We start from the raw sequence: 21292 nt of genomic DNA on the forward strand, positions 1-21292 counted from the left end.
ATTCTACCCATATATAATTATAAGAGTCCCTCACATTAAAATCCTAATATATCTTAACTAATTAATTTGGGCCTAAAACCTAATAATCACATAGTAGTTTGGCAACCTCACTGTGGCTCACCTCTCCTGATGCACACTTCGTTGAACTGATCTCAGTAGCACATGAGAAACTACATCTTAACTCATGTAGATCGTGGCAAGTTGCTATAGGCCAACACATATCCTTTCGTAGATTAAGCATGCTATGGGATAATTTTCAATCAGGATAAGACGTTTCGTCGATACGGGCAATTATGTTGACTTCATTTTCTCTGAGGTGGATTCCCATCATGAATATATAAATAGTATAAATATTTATGTTGTAACAGAATTATAACAATGTGGCTGTAGTTTAGTGGTAAGAATTCTACGTTGTGGCCGTAGAGACCTGGGCTCGAATCCCAGCAGCCACAAATTTTTTTTATGCTTTTATTTTTCTTCGTATAATAATTTTTGAAGCAAGACATGGTCCCACATTTGGTACCCGCGCGGACCCCTGTCGAAGCTCCAATGCCTTTGTAGGTGGCCGAACGGGTATCTCCGAAAACAAAGGAAACTACGATAAAAGCTACTCAATCATATGTTTCTCGAAGACTTTCTTTCCTCTTCATTGGAGGAAGACATGGTCCCAAAAGGTGCTTCCAGTGGACCCCAACCTAATCTCCAATAAGATACAAGGTGAGCCAATGGGTACGTCAGAAGGAAATATTTACTTTTTTATATAATATTTTTTTAGTTAGGTATTGTTGTCATTGGATAAAGACATGGTCCCACAGGTGGTTCCCATGCGGACCCCGTGGTCTAATCCCCAATGATATGGAAGGTGGGCCAACGAGTATCCCTAAAAGGAGGGATACTATGCTTAAAAAAATAAAATGGGAGTCTTTTGTACTCATCGTTCTGTGTGTCGATCAGGTTCTTGCCACTTAATTGGATGAACATGTGGTCCCAAAGATGGCTCCCACGTAAACTCTATCTACCCTCCAATGAGATGGACGGTACCGAAACAGGTACGTTAGAAAGAAGCAATACCAATGTTAAAAATAAAAAGAGAGCTCTTTTTACTCGTCCATCTCTGTCTTGATCACTTTCTTACCGTTTCATTGGTCAAAGACGTGGTCCCCAAGGTGGCTCCCACACGGAGCCCCTGTCCAATCACGAATGTCATTGAAGGTGGGCCGACGGGTACCTAATAAGGGAAGCTTTAATGTTATAAAAATAGAAAGAAAGCCCTTTCCATTCTTGGATCTCTTTCCCGTTCACTTTCTTGCCTCTTTATTGGTCAAAGACTTCGTCTCAAAGGTGGTTCCCACCGGGACCCGGATCCAATCCCCGATTTCATGGAAGGTAAGACATCGGGTATGTCAAAAAAGAAGATAACTAATCTGAAGAGCAGAAACAAGCACACACTATTCTTTTACCTTTCAATGCTTATATATATATATATATGAGTTCTATTAAATTTGATAGTACAAACTTGTTATACTATAAGTTTCATGAATACAATCCACATATATAAACATCCCTTCATCGTAAGGGAAGTTGAGATGCATTGTGAGTTAAGCAACAAGAGTTACAGCACTCGATGCACAACACCAAGACCAACACACAATGTATAGCTAATGGGCTCATCCAAAAGGAATCTCCCTACAACAGCGTGCACCATTAATTGTTGCAATTCTCCAAGCAACGGAAAGATGTCTGTGTCTGTCTTTTGCTTAGTTAGAGGCCTCTCCTCCCTAGTGCTTAGAGCTACCCCACAAGAGACATGCTTTGGAAGCAAAACAATCATTTTGTTTTCCCCGTCACCAAGATCACACTGCTCCTTTTCTTACTGCAGGTGCTCATGGCGGGCGAAGGCCATGACAAGCAGCAGGTTGAGCAAGTGTAAGGTTGAAGGCTGTCATGTGAGGGCATTAAATGCAAGAGTGGTGGTGGATGTAGAACTTGGGTATTAGCAACTCGTGGTTCAACTTTCAATAGCCTTATTATTTCCCACCACCCCCTCGAGATGGGCTGCTTGTTGTCTTTTTTATGATCTCTGTGCTTTAAATTGATGTCGGAGATCATTAAAGAGGACAAAGTTCTACGTAGCCTTAGCTTGCATTTCGTCAAACAGTTTCCTCTCTCCTTGTTTTCCAATCTTCGCTGCTAGTACATGTAACCCATAGCAGTGATGCCTGCAATCTCATCAGTTCTACATCTACTCTTCTTCAGAGAGAGAGAGAGAGAGAGAGAACAAGAACTCGTGAACACGTGAACGTCTGCCAACAAACATTCACGTTGAGCCCTTCTCTCCTCTCCTTTAGAGTTAGGGTTTTGCGTCGTTTCCACACCCTCCCTCATTAATGGAGATTCTCATCTCTCTATGTACGTGAGAGGAGACGATAGAAAACAATCTACTGCCTACACACACACACACACACACTATATATATATATATATATATATATATATATATATATATATATATATATATATATATATATATAATCTGTGGAGGATGGAGTATATATCAAACATGTTGTCGATGAGCACGCCCCTCCCACCTGGTGTTCCATAGATTCTTCCTTCTCGACCTCTCAAGTTAAACTCGTAACATACTTCATGTGCGACGAGACCAAGAAGATGTTGTCTTACCCTCCTTGCTTCATGTTTACTACTACATGTCATGCGCACAAAGTATGGGCAACCATAAATGTGTTCTTGCTGAAGGCTGAGTTGGGATCAGTACCTGTAGTCACTTTGATCTGCGTCCTTATGAAACATCATAAAATAAGACTGAACGCTGCACTGGTTTAAGAGTTACTGTCCATCGAGCATCACATTAACAATCGCTACATACGGCATGCAAGTAGCTTAATATGAGGTTACTGTATATTTGACTGCAGGTATAGCATGTAAACCAGTATGTTCGTCACATGATCACATGCTCGATGATGAGCAGAGGCGCTGTAGCACAGTTTTATATGCAGTTGATTGAACTTTGGCTGAGTGAGTGACTTGGAAGTAGGATTCTTGATGATGAGCTATAGGAACAGTTCTTCCTGTATCTTTCTGACCACAGTAGTGAAGAAGGTCAGATTCCCTCTCTGAAACCTAAGATTTTATTACTGTTTTCTTCTGGTATTCAAATCAGTAATCAGCTTAGGCTTCAATGATAAATAGGTAGAGGCATCTCCATCTAACCTCACCGTGCCAAATTCCATATCTGCAAGTATATAACCAGTTTTCTTCTTTGCTGCCCTGTCAAATGGGTGGCAACTCGCCTTGTGCTTCTTGCAAGCTTCTCCGGAGGCGATGCACCAAGGACTGCATCTTTGCTCCTTTCTTCCCTTCCGATGAACCCCACAAGTTTGCCATGGTCCACAAGGTGTTTGGCGCAAGCAACGTTAGCAAAATGCTGCAGGTTTCTCTTCCTCTTCCTCTTCCTCTTCCTCTTCCTCTTCTTCAATGTGGTGGAGCCAACTGATGCCCTTTGATGATCGACTGCAGGAGCTTCCGCTACACCAAAGAGCGGACGCAGTGAGCAGCCTCGTTTACGAAGCGAACGCAAGGATGAGGGATCCGGTGTATGGCTGCGTCGGGGCCATCTCCTACCTGCAGAACCAGGTTTCCCAGCTCCAGATGCAACTCGCGGTGGCGCAGGCGGAGATCCTGTGCATTCAGATGCAGCAGGAGCCGGCCTTGCCTGAGCCGCAGATGGACGCCGACGACAAGTCCTTCGTCGTGCACAACGAGCTCAGCAGCATGGCTCAGTTCATGAACCATCCATCTACCAGCAATGTACCCCAGGAGGCTCTCAAGAGAGAGTATCCATGGACATGAAACCTTTGTTTCTGTTCTGTTAATGGAATCTAGACGGTGCCTCGGCCGTAAGCATATGAGACATGGAGTAGCATTTTTTGTCTTGTTTGCTACAGAGATTAACAAGCTCGCTCCACGGTGGGTCGGTGTTCCGCTCATCCTTATCTTCACATGGATCAAGTGCTTCTTCCACGTACGTGTCCCCCGTCATTGCAGTGTTTAGGTAGGCAGAAACGCTACAGACACAAACTGGAAGATTCCTGCTGCTCTTCCTAACACAATTCCCTTTGTCAGAATCATAGGGTGATGATGCTTGTCATGGGAGAAAGATGAGGGCAGCTGCCAATATTGAATCATATGTCCAACTTTTACTCTTCCCGTCATCCTTTTCCTTGAAGAAAAACCTAGAAGCAACCTCTGCAGCTCCGTGATGACCTTCTTCTCTTGGCCTACATTGTGTTGTCAGATCCTTCGCATTCAGATGCTGCAGGATTAAACTAGAAGTAGGGCATTTGGCAGCTTATGCTTTCTCTGTGCTGCCATTATACTAAGTGTGATGGTTAAGCAACGGGGATGACTACCGAACGTGTACGTGCGACACGCATGTGTTTGAGGAGTAAAGAATGTGCTTGCAGTTCTTCTTTATACCATAAACTCTGTTGTCAGAATGTTGCTCATGCAAAGATGCTGCATGAGCCAAAGAGTTTTTGGCTTAGGGATGAACTCAGAACAATCCAAACTAAAACAAATGACAATATATGCTTTAGTTTGATTGAGATAGAAACCAAGAAACTGAGTAAAATAGTAAAGTAGCACGTCTACTTCTTCTTGATGTTGAGATGGAGCTGCCGATCTCATCAGCTTTCTTTCAAATGCGATGGTAGATACTTATTAGCCCTGCGTTGATTCAGCTCAAGCTGTCGATGCTGTAGTCAACATATAATCGTAGCTTAAATAATGACCATTCCACCGAGAACTCAATAGACCAACCTTCTGCAAGATTCCCAAAAGTGTACTTGAATCAGCCTCACAATATTATTTCTCTGGAACAGATCACCGTCACATCATATATTAATCCCACGTCTGGTTTCTCTCTCAATCTCTCGCTGACCCTTTGAACGAAGACCTCAATCACTCATCGACATGGTGCTGACCCTTCTCACTACGATGCAGAATTGTGTCATCTGCTTAAGCGAGGCCTCGAGGACGACGAGGAACAGGGGGTGGATAACTCGATAACAATGTCGACATTTCTTGTCTGCGTCTGGCTTCGGTGGATGAGGAGTCGACGGGAACACGTCGAGGGAAAAAGCTGTGGCGGAGGAGGCGGGACGCGACAGCTGGCTCTTCTCCCGCCGCACAAGCTCGCGTCGTCGTCGCCGGGCAGTGCTATCCGCGCGTGCTGTGCGCAGGGAAGAAAGCGATGACCGCGACGGGGTTGCGGTGCTCTTTATCTCGTTGGAGCCTGTGGAGGACGCGAGCAACGAAGAGCGCAGCCACAGCTTTCGCCCAAGATTTTATCCGCTGTCGCTCGTGTCGGTCTTCTTCGCCAATTGACGGCTGCTTGGTTTGGCCGTATTATCTTTGGAAAGAATATTTCTATGTTGAGATATTTTGGTCGTGAAAATGTATTACGAATTCGTGAGAGAACATTTGATGTGCAGTTTAATGTAAAGAATATTTCTACGAGAGGAATTTATATTATTATATTATTTGTGAGAGCCAGAGTTTAAGCATTAGAGAATTAGCCAGGATCCTCCCCACAGCATACGAAGAATGAAGTTCTTCAACTCCCACATCTAAACCGTCCATTTCTCGGATCCTACGGTTTAGAAGTGAGTCACGGAGGATTTGAAGTCCTTCTTGCCGATAGGAGAGATTCACTGTCAAGCCCGCTGCAGGCTTCAGCTCGTCCTGGCACTGATAGACGAGAATGAGAAGCCAAACATGGATTAGTGATGGGTCCCACACAAGATATGAGTCCTCATTCGAGAACCGTGTGACCGAGCCCCCAGCATTAACTAATACCACCTCCTTCAAGCGGCAACGCTGACTACGTTCTTCTCTTCGAACATGACGGCGAAAACAGAAACAAATTCACACGGAGGCGGAAACGCATAAACAAATTGGTAGAGCGAGAAAACAAAAGAAAAGAGATGTGCACACGGAAACGGGAAAACAAAAACAGAGGGAGAGCAGAAACAGAAGCAGGCATGGGGGAAAGGAACACCGCATCAGGCGAAGCGAAGACGGTGCTGTCCACGACCGCTTCGATCCAAAACCTTTCCCCCCCTGTCGCTCTCGCGATGCCTCTTCTCCTCCTGTTTTCGATCCGATGTGACGCTTACCCTCTCCCGGTCTCCTGAATTATTGCGTGGGAGATCAAACCCCCGGGTCGATGCATGCACTTTTAAGCCCCTTCTGATCAACCCTAACCCTCGCAGCTTGATCTTCTTCCATGGCCGATGCCTCCGCCAAGTTCCGCCCGCCGGAGCTCCTACCGCCGGCGGCTACGGCCGCCGGCGACCTCAGCATCGAGCAGCAGTACGATGGCCTCCACTTCTGGCAGTTCATGGTGGCCGGATCCGTCGCGGGCGTCGTCGAGCACACCTCCATGTTCCCCGTCGACACCCTCAAGACCCGGATGCAGGCCGGCTCCCCGCCCTGCCGCCCGCCGTTCGGTCTCCGCCACGCCGTCCGCTCTGTCCTCCGCGCCGAGGGCCTCCTCGGCCTCTACCGCGGTCTCGGCGCCATGAGCCTCGGCGCCGGACCGGCCCACGCCGTGTACTTCTCCGTCTACGAGATCTCCAAGGAGTCGCTCTCCGGGGAGAACTCCAACAATCCGATCGCCCACGCCGCCTCCGGGGTGCTCGCCACCGTCGCCAGCGACGCCGTGTTCACGCCTATGGACACCGTGAAGCAGCGTCTCCAGCTCAGAAGTAACCCGTACAAGGGTGTCGCGGACTGCGTCGCCAGGGTTCTGAGGGAGGAGGGGAGCAGGGCGTTCTTCGCCTCTTACAAGACGACCGTCGTGATGAACGCCCCCTATACAGCCGTGCACTTCACAACGTACGAGGCAGCCAAGAGGGGGCTGATGGAAATCTCACCGGAGAGTGCCAGTGATGAGCGGCTGGTGGTGCACGCCACCGCTGGTGCTGCGGCGGGTGGCTTAGCAGCAGCTATAACAACACCGCTCGATGTGGTGAAGACCCAATTACAATGTCAGGTAAAGCTTCCAAGCCAATCTATAATATATAGTAGCTTAAAGATGGAATCTTTTTTTGCTCTTAGTATTTGCATCTCATATATTAGGTGTTTGTTCCATGAAGGGGCACTTAGTCTCTGATATCATGTCCTTGGCAGATAATAACAAAGTTGCAAAGTCTCTGTATCATGTTCTTGTCCATGTCAGTTGTTGCATAGCAATTAATATCATAGCATGATAACAATGCACCTCAAGCTCCTCATTTTTCACATTCTGCTTGTGGTCACTGGCCATACAGGATCTGATTTTTTTTTGTTTGGACTGGTGTTCTTGAGTTTTTATGTATTCATGTGTGCTTGGTTGAGATCTAACTCATGGAATTGGAGACAACAGTATCAAACTGATTTGATGAGGAAAAATATGATGAAATTCAACAAAGCAGAGACCGATTGCTTGTGCAGGATAAGAACACTTGGATACAGTACTGCTAGTCCTACAATCACGGTAGGGAAAGTACCTTGATAGAGGGTGCTTGCACAGGAAGATTATGCCATAGCACAAGAAGGGTGTCAAAGGGTTCTAAGTCATAGAAATTGTCCCTCCGAATGACAGGATAAGTCTACATATGTCTGAATTTTTGAACTATGCTCTGGTGGGAGGCTGGTGCATTGGATTTGTTTTAGACGTTTAATCTCATAATTGGTACAGCCTGCGACTTGGTGCTACTCTTTGCCTGATAGGTGGTGCAACATCATCCTGCACTATAAATGCTTCTTATTTCCTAGTTAGGGCTGAACCAGTATATTTCTTTGTTAGATTGGCTTTCAAAGTCAACCTCCATCTTAGCACAACAACCTTGGTAAATCAGTGTCACCTAGATGCTGATTACTGATTGTTAGAGTTAAGAAGACATTAGAAGTTATATATGGGAAGCTTTTGACTCATGGAAGAATGAAAGTTGGCGAACCATTATTTTGTGTTTTTGGTTAATGTTGTATGTTATCTTTGTGATGGTTGATTTGGTATTCTCTCTCTTTCATAAAAAAATAGTCATGATGTTAGCATTTGAATATGTTCTCTGCATGCCCTTGCATATTCTGTTGATTCTTAATCTGTCAACTGTTTTATGTACTTATCTTTTCAGCTCTCTTAAGTGACTTTTATGACTTGTGGAATTAGTCAACTGGACATTCCCATAATCTGTTTTCTTTTGTGTAATCTGAAGTTTTATTATTCCGTTCTTCAAACAGGGTGTTTGTGGTTGTGATAGATATTCAAGCAGCTCTATAAACGAGGTTATACGGGCTATATTAAGGCACGACGGTTATGCTGGGCTGATGAGGGGATGGAAACCTAGAATGCTGTTTCATGCACCAGCCGCAGCTATTTGCTGGTCGACATATGAAGCAATGAAGTCCTTTTTTGAAAAGCTGAATGACCAAGAGTGAGCATCCCAAGATTCCTAAAGGACGGCTTCTCTTTCAGAGTTCTACATCTCATACAGAAATATATGCCCTATTCACTGATTAAAACCAGCATAAAAAATGTATGCTGCCATGGCTGCCGCTGTCGAATTGTGTTACTCCCACATCTATTCCAAAGTTGTATCTGTACAAGTTTTCTTGTTGAAAGAAATGATGATCATGCTTGGATGTGGGAATTGATGTGGGATCATGATTCCATCATCACATCATCATGCAATGTGTTGGAAGAAACTCATGCTCAAACGAAGATTGATTTTGTTCTCTGTATGTGCAGAGTTGAAAAGACAAATCATGAAAAGATTACTCGTTCAATGGAAGGATGATGTTAATTGGCTTCCTGAAGTGTGGAAGTGATTTTTTGTATGTTAATGATTACTTGTCATGCCTCAGTTGATTTTTATGCCTGTGATGTCGAATTGTCGATCACAAATAATTGAATTTTTTTTATTTTTTGTTGTTGTTATTTTATAGAACAATTGTTTTCTTAAGCAAGAAACGAAAAATCGACAGCAGGAACCAAACAACAAAACTCATCATCACAATCCAATTTAAAGAAACACTAAGACTGCCACATGGGAACAGTTTGTAAGCTGCATAAAGCTGATAAGAAATGGTGCCTTTAATTACAAGCACATTGACATACTAAGAAAAAGAAAACAATAGAGAAGCATCTTGAAGTGCAGGGTTTAGAGATTAACAGGATAACATCATGTAAATGATGACATCTTAGCCGACATTAGTAGCTTCCACACACAGTAATTTACCATCTCAAAGCAGCCTAAAATTTATCCACAGTAATACCAGCTCTGAGCACCTGATATGCATCACGACTCCGGGTTTTCTTCACTCCAGTAGTGAAATGGATTTTGGATCCTTCCGTGGAGATGCGAGTTACTTTCGACCAAATCAGCACTTTGGTCTTGATTCCTTCTATGTCAACTAGCTTTCCTTTCTCCAGATACCCAGTCACGATGTTTAAAAATCGCAAGACCGAGGAATCCCTGTAACCCACCTCGCATATGGAGGGTATGAAAACAGTAAGCTTCCCCGTCTCTTCGTTAAATTCATAGTGAGTGGCATCTTGTGGAAAGAGGCCTATTGGCATGTCGTATTCCCTCAGCAGTTCAGGCAATGATTTCTGCATCTTTCCTGGAACAATACAGTTCTTCTATGAGTTTGCTCAAGCAAGTTCATGAGAGATTAAAACCACCAGTATGCATTGCACAAATTGAAAATGTCTGAACAAAAGAAAATCGAGTTATCAGAAAGAAATGTCTTGCACATTGCATATGAGAACATGTATATATGATCTTAGAGGAAGTTGACAAAAAGAAACATGAGTTGTTTACGAGAAGTCCAGGTAGCGCACAGGCATTATCATGACCACAGAAATTACCGAGAACCCCAAAATAAATGTTTCTATTTTTCTATGCTTTATTTTGGCAGATTCAGCAAAGTGTCACGGAAGAGTCTTTATCGAGAAACTCCAGCAATTTGATTTTTTTTTTTAATCTCACTCTAGATGAGCCTGCTTTTGTTGTTTTAAGAAGGTTAGATAAAAGATCATTGCAAGGTCCTGGGATGTAAAAAAAAGACTCTTCCATGCAAAGGGTAACCTTAGATGATGCTTGCAAGTATCATTACAAAAATTTGACCAACTTGTCTGAACTACATGGAAACAAATTGGAGATTACAGCTCAACACGAATCGATCCAACTTACCAAGCCTTATCCCGTACAATGTTAGGTTTTAGTCAGAACAGTAGCTTTTATATGCTAATAATGCATAGAATGCAGTAGGGAATCTGTGGAGCTCAGAAATTGCACCTTTTAACTTATTGACCAACCATTTTGCACCCCCTTCAATGCTGCTAGAGAGTGACTGAGAAAATAACAAAAGATTATGTCACCAACTTTTTAGTTCAAGTGAGTGGAAAACAAATGTACCAGCAAACAATATATAACATTACACAAACTCAGCGACGAGATCTCAAAAGAAAAATTGTTGTAAAAAACCCATCCATCAGGAATTAAGATGTGCACTATACTTTCCTGCAGCAGTATGTTCAGGTCTGAACTAAAAGTAAAAAAGACAAACCATTAAAGGAATCAAATTGTACAATATACAGTCCAGTAGCGGAAATCAGTATGCCGACTCTTGCCTTCAGCTTGCCTTGACCAAAGCTCATGTTTTTGACATTTTGATTGCATTACAGCTGAAACATAGAGTTTTGACGATATTGATTTCTTGGTGACCTGATCCCTTTGAACCAGTCCACTTCAATCACCTAGCCCCTTCTTGAATCACACCTGGATTAAAGCAAGAATTTATGAGGGGAAGTAGTTTTTCTCCTTTCCACCGTCCTTGCTTCTGTTTCTGGTAAGAATGTGTATCAACACATGAAATATCGATTCATACCATTTCAATCCTAACTGTCCATTGGCCATGTAACACCCCTGATTAGTCCCACATCGAAAGTGGTCAAGATTAAGATTGGCTTATAAGGTCTGATGAGTATATTATTATTAACTTTAGCTTAAGTATTTTGGTCAGTGGTTTGGATCGAACGAAATTGATAGGCTAGTTAGCCCATCAGACCTGGGTCGTGACATTCGCTCTTTTTATAGAGTGATTCCATCACATTGGGAGTACAACCTGTGAATTCGATTATAATGCAACTAAAATATGAATTTAAGATATTATGATCATTTTTGAGTCAAATATGATTTTGTTTATAAAAATAATTGATTAAAGATGTTACTTAAAGAGAATCTCGTTAAATGACTTGAAATAGGATTATAAGTAAAAAGTCAAAAATTTATTTTTCTCTAAATTAAAATAAGTGTTGTATTAGTTTATACTCTCATAAGGTTTTACATTTTGAATATAATTTTTCCATGACCCTTTTGTCCCCTTTTTGAAAAGTAGATTAGGGTTGTTAATTTAAAAAATAAATAATATCAATTGACTTAGTTATTCATGAAGATTATAGTAAGCTTTAGTTATTCTCTGTAAAAGTTTTGATAATTTTAAGTGCAAAAATTTTATAGGATCTTTTATAAATATAAAGTATTTACCTTTATAATTTTTGTTACCATATATTATTCTTAAAATTGATATTAAATTTGACATATGTTAGGATAGTTATTATTGACATATGTTAGAAGTTATTATTGGTAACAAAATGTGCCTTTGAAGTTGAATAAATTTGATTGTGCATTGATATTTAAACTTAATTGTATGAGTAATTAATTTAAATAGGGTTTTGATTTAATGTCAAATTAATTATCAGATATTATTTAATGCAATGATGAGTCTAATGAGAATTAAATATAATGTTATTTATTTGACATATATAATATATAAATCATTTGAAATTATAAAAGAATATATGTTGAATAGTTGGATAAATTTTCATCATTTCAATTGCTTTTGTTTGTTGAGTTGTACCTCAACTTATATTTTATGTCAATTAAATAATTTTTAAAACTTCAAAGTTTTATTGATCTATCGGATATAAAATTTAATATACTTGTTATAGGGTAATCTAAAATCAAATTTATTCAATGAGTTTCATTAATTTTTCATATATTTTATGTTAAAAATATATATATCTTTTGACTTAAAAGTTTTAGAGTGACACATTAAATAAGCTAATTTAGTTTTGTCCTTTGGCTTAGTATTTCAAAAACTAACTATATTGATTAATGTTATGTTTAATCAAATTTGGAGACCAAATTCCTATTAAGTGGGGGAGAAATGTAATCACCGATAATTTCTCCCTTCACATAAATTAATTACTATAAATGATGTATCACTTTATTACTAACTTCTATATCTGTGTACTATAGTTAAGGAAATAATTAAATTTAGTTTCTTTAATCACATGGATAAGTTAGGAATTTTACTAATCATTTAAATTATTAATTGATTTATTTTCTAATAAGTGATTTGATATTTAGGAATTAAATAGTTTACATTCCATTTTTGTGTGTGAATAATAAGAGATGAATATTATATTACTTTCTTTGTGTGTGAAAGCAAATTAAAAATAAATTAAAAATAAAAATTAAATTATTACTTACCTTTCGGAGAGATCTTATCTTTTCCTATATAAAAGGGCTATTTCTCCCTCATTCTCCACCATAATGATGTTTTACTTTTGAAATTTCATGGGCAGTAAATAATGATAATTGATTTGTGATGTTATAATGATTATTTGAGTGGGGGTGATTGTAACACTCCCGATTAGTCTCACATCGAAAGTGGGCAAGATTAATATTGACTTATAAGGGTCTGATGAGTGTATTATTATCAATTTCAACTTAAACATTTTAGTCAGTGGTTTGGACCAAACAAAGTTGATAGACCAGTTAATCCATCAGACCCGGGTTGTGACAGGCCACCTGATACCCGATCTTGATTTAAACTCCCATACAATCTACTTTAAGATGGTCGCATTACATAATTCACTATTTCATCACATTTCTATTTCTCAAAAGTTGTAACATATAATAATAAGGAAACAATAAGTTAATAAAGAGTAATGAAGAAGGAACCATAGCGAAGCAAAAATCAACAATAATGACTCTAATAATCAACCAAATCAACTTACAATAAATTTAACCAAATCAATAATATATATAACCTGAAAAATTGGCTCTGCAATCCATCATTATATCTCCTGCTCACAAATTTTTTAATATGACTCTAATAAACAAACTCTTCAAATATTTAAAATTTCTCTTCAACTTTTTTCTTATTTCAACTAAGCGCCCTCTCATGGTCAGCAAATATGGAAGTAATCTACAATACATTATTATGGAAAATAGTCCACCTAAATTGCTTCTCATTCTTGCTGACGCGTCAATAAAAAATTCTTTAGTATCTGTCACGACCTGTTATCTTTATGTGACATAATTTTAATTTGTTGCTCCTCTTCCGGTATTCATCTTTGACATTTTTCAAGAACAGAAGCTAAGCCTTTTTCATGACAGGAATGTGCATAACCACAATATCCAAATTTTTTGGTTAAGCTCCAAAATATTCTAGTATCTTCAATGCCCATCACTTTTCATTAATACAAACCGAATCCAATGAGTAGCCTACGTTTAACAAGCATTAATCTGACGCTGAGGCTAAAAGAATTAGCAGAACGCATCATTTAGGATGATCCACCACACTTTTCTTTATCATCTCCAAACACTGAAGCAACATAATAGAGACAAGATCATCAAATAACAAGAATAAAAACTGTATTTTAAAATCTTGATAAACCATCGAACTGTATCGCATTCTTTGAAACCTCTCTTCAGGTTCTTTTAAGTGCGAACTTCGGTTCTGAGTAGCTCAAAGGTTCCACCTTTCATGCACCATCCAACAATTTGATTGGCCGTTATAACAGGAACATTTATACCACCAGTTAAGTTGGCAATTTTCACAGGAACATAATAGCACCAAACTAAAACAAAGATCATACCTTTCTTTGCTGGAAATTCTTAGATCCACATGAATAGTCTTACACGTAACCATCGACAGGAAAAAGAATGTCCAAGGAAAAAGATTCAAGAAATCAACAAAGTGAAAGAGCTAGAGGTGAGCTCAGAGTGCTGATTGAATCCAGGTTTCTACGGAGGAATGAGCATCACAATCGCAAGAAAGCACCCAAAATCCACAAGCCCAAAAGCACAAAGGGAGCGGGAGCTGGAATTAAGCGCACAACTGAAATGAGGGGAGAATCGGAAGGAGCGCTTACGTTGAGGTCGTCACCGACGGAGGAAATCTCCTTGTTGGCTCTCTTGTTAATCCAATACGACCCGACCTTGTTCAGTATCTGATCCATCTCTCGCTGCTATCTCTTCCACTTGGGAAGGAATCGAGATCCAAAACCCCCCTTTCGCCTCTCCTCGTCGACGGGAAGAAAAAGGTCGACATCTCAACCGTGAACAGTCATCACATCTATTCCATCTCAACCGTCCACTTGGCATGTCAAGAAAGCATGCGGCAGAGTGACGCACGGTTGACATCAGTTCCAGCTTGCGTTGCCAGCGAGCGATCGTTTACGCTGTTGGACGGTCCAGATTTAATCAATCAATGTCACTAAATTAAGGGCAAAATTGGAAATATGGAACATGAAATCCCTCGTTGCCGTCAAGCGATAAAGAGGATGCGGCTTGAGACCAAGAAACCCTCAGGGCGCCGCTGTGATCTCTGTACGTTACTTGCGTCCTCCTCGGCCCCAAAGGTAACTCCTTTCACCCGATCTCGAGTTTGAGAGTTCCGATCGGTGCCAGCTGGGTGCTCTTTTCTTCACTCCAGTTTTTATTCTTCTGGGAAAACAATCATCACGTTCTTTTCCTTGGGTCGCCGTGTTCTTCTTTGGTGCAATTTTTTGATTTCTTGTTTTGCTGTCCATGGCTGTAATTTTTTTCATGGTAAGATCTGCAAGTTGTTGCATTTTAGGTTTGATGAGGGTGGAATGGTGTTCATCTTGGTAGAGTGTGATTAGAGGTTGATACCATTTGATGTGTTTCTTTATACCTTTTACCAACTTTTGAATTAGTTGACGCTCACTGAGTTACCATGTTATTTCTCAATGATTGGAAAGATTTTGACAGATGCTACTGTCGTTGGACAAGACTCTGTCCGCAGACTGCAAAACGTGACGGAAGCGATCTTTTATTAGATCATGTTGCTAGTTACTATATGTTTATTCGCTCGGCACTGGCTTTTCGGACTAAGTCTTCAGTGAGCTCGCCGTGGCTGCGAAGAGAGGATTTAATGACATTGGCCTCATGCATTAGGAATAGTTCTCTTTTTCTTTGTTAAGTGTTTTAGGGTTAGGCATTTAATTTCTGAAGTGTTATGAGCCGTGCAAAATATTTTTCTAATTGGCATATTGTTAGGTTGAGGATTTGCTTTTTTTTTTTTTTTAGTGTGTGTGTGTTTAGATTGGTAAGCCAGAAAATGGCAGTCGAATGTTTCTATTAAAAAATGATAATATTATTTCATTTCATTTGCATAATACTTATGCAAGATATTTATCTAAAAAATTATAATATTCTTTAATTTCTGAAGTCTTATGAGCCGTGAAAAATATTTATCGAATTGGCACATTGTTAAGTTGATGATTTGCTCTTTTTTTTTGTGTTGTAGTTTGGTAAGCCATAAAATGGAAGTCAAATGCTTCTATTAAAAATGATAATATTATTTCATTTCATATGCATAATACTTTATTTAGTACCCTCTGGTGTAATGTTATGTAGGCTAAGCGATAAGAAAACAAAATGTTTACTGCAAGGAAGAAAATCCAGAAGGAAAAGGGTTTGGAGCCAACAGAGTTTGAGGACACTGTTGCTCAGGTAGTGATACTTGCTTTAGCCTTGTTTTCTTTTGAAGTTTTGGTTTTAGTTGCTGATAGGCTTTTTACTTCTTGTAGGCATTCTTTGATTTGGAGAATGGTAATCAGGAGCTGAAGAGCGACTTGAAGGACCTCTATATCAATTCGGCCATGTGTGTATCAATTTTGACCTGTGGAGTACATTTTTTTTTGTCCAAGAGATAGGGTAGCTGAATTGTTTGTTGTCTGCTATGGTCTCTAATGCAGTCAAATGGATGTAGCGGGCAACAGGAAAGCTGTTGTTATTCATGTTCCTTATAGGCTTCGGAAGGCCTTTAAGAAGATTCATGTGAGGCTGGTCAGAGAATTGGAGAAGAAGTTCAGTGGGAAGGTTAGGCTTCATTTTCCTGTCTTCTTGCCTCTTAATATTATAATTTGTAAGATGAAGTTTTTTTCTGTGGACACTCAAAATATGTTTATAGTTCTCATTCATCTTCAGCATTATCGCTGAATGCTTGTACTGAATTAAGATGCTCTGACTTTATTTAATTAAATGACAGTGATTGAATTGATCCTACTTTCATATTTCTAAGAAAACCTACATAGTCTATCTTGAGCTTCTAAATGTTTTCATGTGAGGTATATATTTTTAATTGACACTACTAAATTCTTGTTACTTTATTTTTTTGAGCTAATCTTGAAATTCAACTATGTGATTGATTTTCTTGTCAGCATTGCTGATTGAAATCCAATATTCTTTTGTGCTACATGTTAAGGAAGTGGGATCTTTGAGGCAAATACCAAGATAGAAATACTGATGTACTATTTGTTTGCTGGAAGATGAAATAATATATTTTATTATCTCATATCATATGTATAGACATCTTTTAATCAAAGTGGAAATTTTCAAATTTTTACATTCTTAATCATTGAGAGTTATGATTCTTTTGCTATATGAAATAGATTGTATCTTTACTGGTCATACTTATTTATTATCTTTGAAGTTGTAATGAACTCTTCTATTATTTCTGTACATTGCAGATGGCTTAATGCATTTTAAGTTATATTTTCTTTATTCATGATTCTTTGTGTTGCTATGTTAATTGTTTTTTCCAATAGGATGTGGTTCTTATTGCAACAAGGAGGATACTCAGACCTCCAAAGAAAGGTTCTGCTGTTGTGCGCCCACGCAGCCGCACTCTCACTGCAGTTCACGATGGCATCTTGGAGGATGTTGTCTACCCAGCTGAGATTGTTGGGAAGCGCATAAGATATCGTTTGGATGGCTCCAAGATTGTGAAGGTCAGTTCCTTCTGGTTATTGGTTCTTGATTTTTTGACCTTAGGGGTCTAGCGTTTTCTCTTTTGTGGGTTTATGTATATTTATTGACTTAAATGCCAGCAACATTTTAATATAGTTTCTTATTAAAAATCAGTCTCTAGGTGTACCCAGATGTGCATTCAGTGATGTGATTAAGTTAAACAAATGGTTTGATTCCAAATGATTCTGTTTTGTTGATTATCGGTTTTCATGAACCACCAATTTTTATATTTGCAGCTGTCAAGATGCTTTTCGATCGTTGCTAACCTCTAAATGATTTGTCCATATCACTTTATTATCTCAAACAATGGGTTCTTTTGGGTAATTTCATTTAATGGCACACATCTGCAGCATAACTAGAAGGCAATGTTTTTTTTATTAAGGTTCTGCCCCTTGTGGAATCTAATTTTGATGGCATTGTCTTCTATGGTCACTTGCAAGCAATCTCCCTTTTTTGCATGCATTGTGGCAAGCGATGGTTTTATTTAATATGAATTTGTTTGAATCAGATATTCCTGGACCCAAAGGAACGCAACAACACGGAGTACAAGCTGGAGTCATTCACTGGTGTCTATCGAAAGCTTTGCGGAAAGGATGTTGTCTTCGAGTACCCTCTGACCGAGACTGCATGAAATGCAGCATGCAGCCCTATAAATCAAGACAGTTTTGTTGTCGTCTCGTTTAGTGTCGAATTTCTTGAAGATTTGATGTTTAGTTAAATTATGCCAAAGATCATCACAGAATCTCATCCTGATCCTCTTGATTTTAGTTTTTGAGCTTGAAACCCTTTTAAAGTCTGTCATTCTCTCTTTATGCTGCAGCAATTTTCAGATTGTAACACTAGTTAAACTTGGATCATGATTAATGATCATTGAGATTTGCTTCCTTTTAAGATAGGATCCTTAATTGTGAGTATCCATATTGGATAATGTACTCATGAAATGTATCTTGTTTCTTTCTAGACTTGATTATCTAAACCTGATCACTTTATTTATACATCCCAATCCCAATTATTTGGTATCATAATCAGTAGGTCAGATATCTAAACATGAAACATGAGAGAGTTTTTTCATTTCAAATGTTTCAAGGAATGATTGATCTATTTACTTATCCAAAATGTTATAGATGAGTTTGTAGTAGCTGATCCATGAATTGTGTGATTAAATTATGATGTCATGTCACAATCTTACTCATTAAAAGGCTTTCAACATCATTGTTTAAACATAACCCAAAATTAGATGCTAGTAGGATCCACATGCGATCTATTTCAATAATAATTTTATGATATTATTTTTTAATTGAATCTCTCAACATCTGATATCACTGTTTAATTTCATGAAAAAATTGATATATTATTTAATTAATTTGATGAATCTGATGTATAATTCACTTAAATTAACAGTAACCTACTGGATATCAATGTATGAGGGGTAGCTGAGCAGTCGTAGCGTGGATGACATCATCGATGGTGACCGAAGCAGTGACAGGCCAACCAGCGTCGGATGAACAAGACAAGAAGCCACACCTGTTTCTCCCACAAGCACCCAATTCACGTCAATCTCGTTGCAAAGTTGTCCCATTTTATCTGCAACGTCGGATTCTACCGGCAATTTTGCTCTCCAACTTCGTTACAACTGATGAATCCTCCCTTTTCTTTCCCAAATTTTGCTCAGAGCCATTTCATCGAACACCTTCGATACGAGCGAATAAGGTAATAGATAGCCTGCACTTCAAATTTCTTCATGTTCAGTGCAATTAAAGTTCGATGCTTGCCCAAAACAGCATCACCGCTCATGATTGCGAAGTACCATCGGAAACATCCCATCATAACACTCTTCCTCATGGGAAGTTGCATGAACCTAATGGCATTCTCCTGTTCGAGGTATGGATATTGTACAAAGTGAACTCATTTATACCATGATTTGGATGGCGGAACAACAGGCTGTCCTGCCTCGTGACCTTCTTGTTTGGTTGGTGTGTCCCGTTCATGACACAGCTCTGATGCATGCAGTTCTTTGGAGTGTTCATCTGAGGTCTCTACCGAAGCTCTGCTCCCGCTGGCTTACTCGTACTGCACGCAGCTGCAGCAACCGAGAACAAGTCTTATATCTGATGGTCCAAAGCTTCGCTTCTCTTCGAGGCCCAAGAAGCCACAGCCGTTCTCTCCACCTCACAGCCTACCTTTTCCTTCGTAAAGATGAGTTCCTTCACTATCCACCTCACGACTCTCTCCCTCATCGTCTTCGTTGCCATTCTGTACACGGAGAAGCGGTCTCTAGAGAAACCCCAGCAGCTGAAGCTAATCATACAGCAAGAGTACGTGCCGGTTCAGAGCAAGGAATCTAAGTGGAAGGACGTGGGCATGCCATTCACCACTGAGATAGCGAACGATATCAGCTTGCAGATGGCCAATGGGAGCACCACGAAGGGTGCAGGTGCGCCCCTCGCCGCAGGAGGGACGGAGAAGGAGAAGGAGGAGGAGGAAGAGGAACTGGACGTGGATGTGGATGGCGAGGACGATGAGTATGTGCCGTTCGCCGTCGGGAGGACCGAAGAAGGGTGTGATGTGTTCAGCGGCAAGTGGGTGTACGACAAGGCGTCGATGCCTCATTACGCCGAGCAGGAGTGCCGCTACATCAACCCTCAGTTCAAGTGCGAAGCTTTTGGGAGGCCCGACAGGGCTTATCAGTTTTGGAGATGGCAACCTCATGGATGCTCTCTGCAGAGGTAAAATGAGGCTGTCAAACGTACTGTTCTTGTGAGAAGACTGTCAACACTGTGTTGCCATGCTAAAACTGCAGATTCAACGCCACGTTCATGCTGGAACGGCTGAGAGGCAAGCGCATCTTGTTCGTCGGAGACTCCTTGAGCGGCGGCCAGTTCTTCTCCATGGTGTGTCTCCTGGACCGACACATCGCCCGCTTCCGCAAGGGCCATAAACGCTCTCCATCCCTTACCATCTTCGCAGCTCCGGTAACTCATCGCACAGAACCATGTCGTGAAGGGCATGCAACCAAAAGTGTTTACTGATATCACCATGCACATGTAGGAGTACAACGTCACGATCGAGTTCTACTGGGCACCATTTCTCGTCGAATCGAACTGCGACAACTCGACGAATCACCGGGTGAAGGAACGAGTCATACATCTGTATCCAGGATCGATCGAGAAGCATGCCGAGAACTGGAAGGGAGCAGATGTTTTGGTCTTCAACACGTATACGTGGTGGCTGACAGGAACGAACATGAAGACTCTGTAACTCTCACGATCACCTCCGCTATCTTTTGCCTTCCAATTCGAGAAGATACTGATCGAGATTTGTAGGCGCGGGGCTTCTCGAGATGGAGCAAAGTTCATCAAGGAGATGGAGCTTGAGAAGGCGTACCGGCTGGTGTTGAAGAGGATGGTGAGGTGGCTGGAGAGGAACTTGGATCCCCTCAAGACCAGAGTCTTCTTCACAAGCATGTCACCTACTCATTTCAGGTAAACCTTTCTCATTCCACATGTCCATGTACAAGACGGAGCATCTGACTCGAGCCTGAGAAGATGGCAGGAGCATTGACTGGGGAGGGGATCGCCAGGGGAACTGCTACGGGCAAAGGATGCCGATATTTGACCCAACCTACTGGGGCTCTGCTTCGAAGAAGAGCGTGATGCAGGTGGTCTCCGAGGTCCTGGGCAAGACGAAGCTTCCCATCACCGTCCTCAACATCACACAGCTCTCGGAGTATCGCAGGGACGCGCACACCAGCATCTACAAGCAGCAAAGGTACCCGCTGACGAACCAGCAGAGAAGAAACCCGAGGAGCTACGCCGACTGCGTGCATTGGTGCTTGCCTGGCCTCCAGGACACCTGGAATGAGCTCTTCTACAACAAGCTCTTCTTCCCTTAGGACAGAGAGGCTCATCCATTCAGTTCATCGTCTTCAGTAAACTCCAGTCTTGATCTCAGACTGTAGTGAAGCAGCAGCAGTTAAGCAGATCAGACTAACACTTTGTTTAGGTCAAAGAAGGATTACAATTGCTTGCTCCTCATGCATCTTGAGGGACAAAGAACACGCATCAACAAACTTTCTTTGATGGGACCTCAGAACATGT

The 21292-nt window shown here is 40.8% G+C and overlaps 5 protein-coding genes and 1 non-coding gene across 7 annotated transcripts; 5 read left to right on the top strand and 1 right to left on the bottom strand.

The window, feature by feature from the left end:
* Window positions 1-380: 380 nt before the first annotated feature.
* TRNAH-GUG (transfer RNA histidin (anticodon GUG)) lies at window positions 381-452 on the top strand. Its single transcript has one exon. It is a non-coding gene; the product is annotated as a tRNA-His (tRNA).
* Window positions 453-3183: 2731 nt separating this feature from the next.
* On the top strand, window positions 3184-3993 carry LOC135677719 (LOB domain-containing protein 12-like). Its single transcript, XM_065190097.1, has 2 exons — window positions 3184-3448; window positions 3535-3993. Exons 1-2 carry the CDS (start codon window positions 3293-3295, stop codon window positions 3865-3867), a joined length of 489 nt encoding a protein of 162 aa, XP_065046169.1. The 5' UTR covers window positions 3184-3292; the 3' UTR covers window positions 3868-3993.
* A 2025-nt stretch (window positions 3994-6018) lies between these two features.
* Window positions 6019-8935, top strand: LOC103987919 (uncharacterized). 2 transcript variants are annotated; one of them, XM_065187453.1, is made up of 2 exons: window positions 6019-7072; window positions 8322-8935. In XM_065187453.1, the coding sequence occupies exons 1-2, from the start codon at window positions 6305-6307 to the stop codon at window positions 8406-8408; spliced, it is 855 nt and encodes a 284-aa protein (XP_065043525.1). In that variant the 5' UTR covers window positions 6019-6304; the 3' UTR covers window positions 8409-8935. The 2 variants fall into 2 exon arrangements, with proteins under 2 accessions (XP_065043525.1, XP_065043524.1); XM_065187452.1 differs by having other exon boundaries at window positions 6022-7072; window positions 8302-8935.
* A 166-nt stretch (window positions 8936-9101) lies between these two features.
* LOC135676357 (uncharacterized protein At5g01610-like) lies at window positions 9102-14449 on the bottom strand. The gene is made up of 3 exons (XM_065187454.1): window positions 14291-14449; window positions 10362-10416; window positions 9102-9684 (listed from the first exon to the last, which is right to left on the bottom strand). The coding sequence occupies exons 1-3, from the start codon at window positions 14375-14377 to the stop codon at window positions 9314-9316; spliced, it is 513 nt and encodes a 170-aa protein (XP_065043526.1). The 5' UTR covers window positions 14378-14449; the 3' UTR covers window positions 9102-9313.
* A 219-nt stretch (window positions 14450-14668) lies between these two features.
* On the top strand, window positions 14669-18086 carry LOC135676360 (small ribosomal subunit protein eS7). The gene is made up of 6 exons (XM_065187459.1): window positions 14669-14779; window positions 15801-15896; window positions 15974-16047; window positions 16142-16265; window positions 16994-17176; window positions 17704-18086. Exons 2-6 carry the CDS (start codon window positions 15822-15824, stop codon window positions 17824-17826), a joined length of 579 nt encoding a protein of 192 aa, XP_065043531.1. The 5' UTR covers window positions 14669-14779; window positions 15801-15821; the 3' UTR covers window positions 17827-18086.
* A 1124-nt stretch (window positions 18087-19210) lies between these two features.
* On the top strand, window positions 19211-21279 carry LOC135676358 (protein trichome birefringence-like 33). The gene is made up of 5 exons (XM_065187455.1): window positions 19211-19921; window positions 19996-20167; window positions 20244-20449; window positions 20519-20677; window positions 20748-21279. Exons 1-5 carry the CDS (start codon window positions 19392-19394, stop codon window positions 21085-21087), a joined length of 1407 nt encoding a protein of 468 aa, XP_065043527.1. The 5' UTR covers window positions 19211-19391; the 3' UTR covers window positions 21088-21279.
* The last annotated feature ends 13 nt before the right edge of the window (window positions 21280-21292 follow it).

This window comes from Musa acuminata, chromosome BXJ1-6 (assembly GCF_036884655.1).
Source record: "Musa acuminata AAA Group cultivar baxijiao chromosome BXJ1-6, Cavendish_Baxijiao_AAA, whole genome shotgun sequence".
In the NCBI taxonomy this organism is placed as follows: Eukaryota; Viridiplantae; Streptophyta; class Magnoliopsida; order Zingiberales; family Musaceae; genus Musa; species Musa acuminata.

Excerpts from the sequence above, each read along its gene's own strand:
- LOC135677719 (XM_065190097.1), top strand. The coding sequence starts at position 3,293 with ATGGGTGGCAACTCGCCTTGTGCTTCTTGCAAGCTTCTCCGGAGGCGA. Across the intron at positions 3,449-3,534 it reads ACGTTAGCAAAATGCTGCAG|GAGCTTCCGCTACACCAAAG; the intron begins GTTTCTCTTCCT and ends GATCGACTGCAG.
- LOC103987919 (XM_065187452.1), top strand. The coding sequence starts at position 6,305 with ATGGCCGATGCCTCCGCCAAGTTCCGCCCGCCGGAGCTCCTACCGCCG. Across the intron at positions 7,073-8,301 it reads AGACCCAATTACAATGTCAG|GGTGTTTGTGGTTGTGATAG; the intron begins GTAAAGCTTCCA and ends TTCTTCAAACAG.
- LOC135676357 (XM_065187454.1), bottom strand. The coding sequence starts at position 14,377 with ATGGATCAGATACTGAACAAGGTCGGGTCGTATTGGATTAACAAGAGA. Across the intron at positions 10,417-14,290 it reads CCGTCGGTGACGACCTCAAC|TCACTCTCTAGCAGCATTGA; the intron begins GTAAGCGCTCCT and ends TTATTTTCTCAG. Across the intron at positions 9,685-10,361 it reads GTTGGTCAATAAGTTAAAAG|GAAAGATGCAGAAATCATTG; the intron begins GTGCAATTTCTG and ends GTATTGTTCCAG.
- LOC135676360 (XM_065187459.1), top strand. The coding sequence starts at position 15,822 with ATGTTTACTGCAAGGAAGAAAATCCAGAAGGAAAAGGGTTTGGAGCCA. Across the intron at positions 15,897-15,973 it reads TTGAGGACACTGTTGCTCAG|GCATTCTTTGATTTGGAGAA; the intron begins GTAGTGATACTT and ends TACTTCTTGTAG. Across the intron at positions 16,266-16,993 it reads AGAAGAAGTTCAGTGGGAAG|GATGTGGTTCTTATTGCAAC; the intron begins GTTAGGCTTCAT and ends TTTTTCCAATAG.
- LOC135676358 (XM_065187455.1), top strand. The coding sequence starts at position 19,392 with ATGAGTTCCTTCACTATCCACCTCACGACTCTCTCCCTCATCGTCTTC. Across the intron at positions 20,450-20,518 it reads GGAACGAACATGAAGACTCT|GCGCGGGGCTTCTCGAGATG; the intron begins GTAACTCTCACG and ends CGAGATTTGTAG. Across the intron at positions 20,678-20,747 it reads ATGTCACCTACTCATTTCAG|GAGCATTGACTGGGGAGGGG; the intron begins GTAAACCTTTCT and ends AGAAGATGGCAG.